This window comes from Carlito syrichta, unplaced genomic scaffold (genome assembly GCF_000164805.1).
Source record: "Carlito syrichta isolate Samal-C Ts95f unplaced genomic scaffold, Tarsius_syrichta-2.0.1 Scaffold312069, whole genome shotgun sequence".
NCBI lineage: Eukaryota > Metazoa > Chordata > Mammalia > Primates > Tarsiidae > Carlito > Carlito syrichta.
Genome location: NW_007256165.1, coordinates 76,227 through 79,932, shown reverse-complemented (window position 1 = coordinate 79,932; position 3,706 = coordinate 76,227). Strand labels below are relative to the sequence as shown.

General features: G+C 43.3%; 1 protein-coding gene across 1 annotated transcript in view; it reads left to right on the top strand.

Moving 5' to 3' along the window:
• The first annotated feature begins 260 nt into the window (after positions 1-260).
• Positions 261-3,706, top strand: part of SERPINB9 (serpin family B member 9) — a 13,558-nt gene continuing 10,112 nt past the window's right edge. Inside the window, exons 1-2 of the mRNA XM_008069493.2 lie at positions 261-480; positions 580-757. Of these exons, the coding sequence (XP_008067684.1) occupies positions 590-757 (168 nt within the window). The 5' untranslated portion in view covers positions 261-480; positions 580-589. The remainder of the gene's footprint in view (positions 481-579; positions 758-3,706) is intronic.

Genomic DNA, 3,706 nt, shown 5'->3' with positions numbered 1-3,706 from the left:
TGATGAGCCCAGGCTGGTGACAGTGGCGAGGGCTGCAGACCAGAGACTCTGGAGGGAGCCCAGGTTTTCTAGACCAGGCACAGGATCAGCAGTAGACAGGCAGGGGAGAGATGAGGGGACAGAAGGGAGGCCTTGGGGATGGGTGGGGGGGAGGCATGGTCGGGGGAGGCTAAGGAGAGAAGGGAAGGGGTCACAGAGAGCTCTCCGGGTTTAGGGAGCAGCTGGATGAGAGTCTCATTTCCAAGGACACTGGGAGCTGTGGCCTGAGGATGGTGGGGGGACTGCATTCAGTTTCAGATATGTGGCCAAGAGACTGGCGCAGACATGCCAGTTCTGTTGATATTCCCAAAGCTCCCAAGCTGGTTTGTATCTGCTGCCACCACCACACTTAGCTAATTACCTTGAAGTTTGGACTTATTTGGATGGAGACTAACAGAAAATAGATTTTTCTCCGACATAAAATACTTATGAGCTTTTGAGGTAAAAACAAAAGGTATGGATTCTAAAAGCACCATGTATTAGGTTGGCAACTTTCAGGGGTGTGTTGAAACAGCATTTCTCTTTATTTTGGGGTTCCAGAGACTGCATCATGGAAACTCTCTCTGAAGCAAATGGCACCTTTGCCATTCACCTTTTAAAGATCCTATGTCAAGACAACCCTTCACGCAACGTGTTTTATTCCCCTGTGAGCATCTCCTCTGCCCTCGCCATGGTCCTCCTAGGGGCAAAGGGAAACACAGCAGCCCAGATGGCCCAGGTAAGCTTGCCTGTCACCCAGAACAGGAGACTGGCCTCAGCTATGTGTCCCATCACCTGCTTCACGTGCTCCAGAGTGACTGAGGAGGGAGGACGCCCCGTGGTGCCTGTGTGCGCCACACCATTCCAGGGAAGAAGGTGCAGGGGGCAGACCAGGCAGGGGGTCTGGTCCTCTAAGATTTTGGCAGGGAAAAAGTGTCCTTGGTTAATAACTTGGAAAAGACTACCGAAATTTTGTCCTAGCACTTTGTTGTTTAGAAAATGACACTGAAATTATTTGAAACGTAAGTTGTTGAGATCTGTCTCTCTTTTGGATCGAGAGACTTTGTACCTATAGTTATTCATTGGGAAGGAAAGATAATACCGGTTTCACCTCGTTTATATAATAACATGCCTTCCCAGCTCCGGGGCAGAGGGACAAACAGAAATATGCCAAGGAGGATTCAAAGATATGTGCTTGACTACAGGCAGACTGCAAAGGCGTCAGTTAACTTGGTTTAACAAACATTCTGTGAACCTCTGGGAATAATTCATGATCAGACCCTGTCCCCAAGGGTTTATAGAGAGAGGCAGGGGACAGTGCCTGATAGGAAACCTAGAAGCTGTGTCATTACTGAGCCTGGGGTCACTGCACTCACCTTCATTGTGGAAACATTAGTCACGCTGCGCTTAGTAAGTTTCAGGTTGACTTTCTCTTCCCTTGACAATCCTTTTCAGTAATGACTACTTGTTTTTAATAATTTCTTAGCTAGTTTTGTGAGAGAGTGAAGTTTTATGTGCAGAGGACGAAACCTAAATAAGCAGGGAGAGGCTCTCTCAAAGAAAATATATCTGAGCCGGACTCAGTGGCTTAGCCTGTAATCCCACGCCTTTAGGAGGCTGAGGTGAGTGGATTGCCTGAGCCCGCGGGTTCGAGACCTGCCTGGGCAGCAAGACCTCATCTCTACAATAAATCAAAAAATCAGCTGGGTGTGGTAGTGCATGCCTGTAATTCCGGCTACCCTGAATGAGGCGGAAGGATCGCCGGAGCCCAGCAGGTCAAGGCTGCGGTGGCCGGGAGCGGCCACTGCACTCCAGTCTGGGCAACTGAGTGAGACTCCAACTCAAAAAAAAAAAAAAGAAAATATATCTGGAGATAGAACATCACAAAGGGAACACACAGGCCATGTAAATGTGCATATTCAGGGTGATAAAGGAAGACAAAGGTTTTTAAAGAAAAATATGAGAATTACAAAATTGTCTTGAAATAACTGTCCTTGACTGCAAAGATTAATAACAAAGACAATGTTAATTTGAAGTTGAATAGTTCCTGGGCACATGTCCTTGCAGAAATATCTTTTTGCGCGTAAGGCTGCAGTGGCTTTTGTGTAAGGTTGTGGTTTTTACAGAGTACTTTGTGATAGTTTTGTTATTAGGAACCCACGCGTGAGACTCCTCTCTTCAAGACCTTCCCAGGCTCTATATATTGGGTTCTTTCTTTCCTTCCCTACTTCCTTCTTTCCTTCCTTCCTTTCCACCCTTCCTTCCTTCCTTTGTCATTAGTTGACTCCATTTTGATTCTGTAGTTCATTATGTTTGAATCTTTATGTTCTCTTTCTGTGTTTTAGGCTCACTATTCAACCCTTACAGGATACTTTTTTTTTTTAGCACACCAACATTATCTGGTTACTTTCTGGGGTGTGACTCTGGTAGCTCTCCAACCTCCCAGTGTTCAACCAGATACTAACTGGACACTCAGTAAGCTGAGTACACTCGCCTCTTATAACATGAAGGGAAGTTCTAATAGCAACAGAAATATTTTTAAAAATTATTTCTTTTTCCTTTATTATATAAGTGTCAGAACCCATTGTAAGACTCTTTAAACTTCAAAGTAGAAGGGAGGAGAAAAATCTCTATGGGCCTACCATGCAGAGACAATCATTCTTGATGAAGTATAGCATTTTCTTCCAGTTCTGTTTCCCCCATTTTGGCTTTATATTTTATATTTTGGTGATCATACTGTATCTTGACTTTTACAAATGTGCTTTCAATGAATGTGAGGAGTCAATGAGATCACTATAGTAATAGTGGTATTACAGTTAAGTATATTTAGATTTAGTTTTAGGTTTCATTTTTGGTTTTGTTTTTGTTTTATGTCTTTTTATTTGAATTGGAATCTCACTCTGTTGCCCAGGCTGGAATGCATTTAGCACACCCACAGCTACTGCAGTCTTGACCTGCTGGGCTCAGCCTTCCAAGTAGCTGGAACTACAGGTACACACCACCATGCCTGGCTAATTTTTTTATTTATTGTAGAGACAAGGTCTCACCAAGTTGTCCAAGCTGGTCTCGAATCCCTGGGCTCAGCAATCCTCTCATCTCTGCCTCCCAAACTGCTAGGATTATAGGGGTAAACCACTGTGCCTGGTTCATTTTTGTTCTATTTCTGACAGATTTTCTTATCAATAATCTATAAGCTTTATAAAATAAATTAAGTAGCTTTTCTGTGTTATAGAACAATGTGTATTGCATGAGAAATATACATTTCTTGGATATTAGAAAAATTTCATCAACAGATCACCCTTTTTAGAAGTAATTCTCTATTTTTTTGTGTTTTTCATTGTCACTGGTATATTCATATTTTTGACTTGCATTAGGTAATGTATCGTCTATACTTTGCTGAAAAGTATTATAGTTGTTATTTTAACATTTCCTCTGTAACCTCTTTTTCATTTATAACTTTCCTTTTTCATATTTTTCTTTTTTCTTTTTTTTTTTTGAGTTGGAGTCTCACTCAGTTGCCCAGACTGGAGTGCAGTGGCCGATTCTGGCCACCGCAGCCTCGACCTGCTGAGCTCCGGCGATCCTTCCACCTCAGCCTTCCAGTAGCTGGAACTACAGGCATGCGCTACCACACCTGGCTAATTTTTTGATTTTTATTGTAGAGATGAGGTCTTGAACCCGCGGGCTC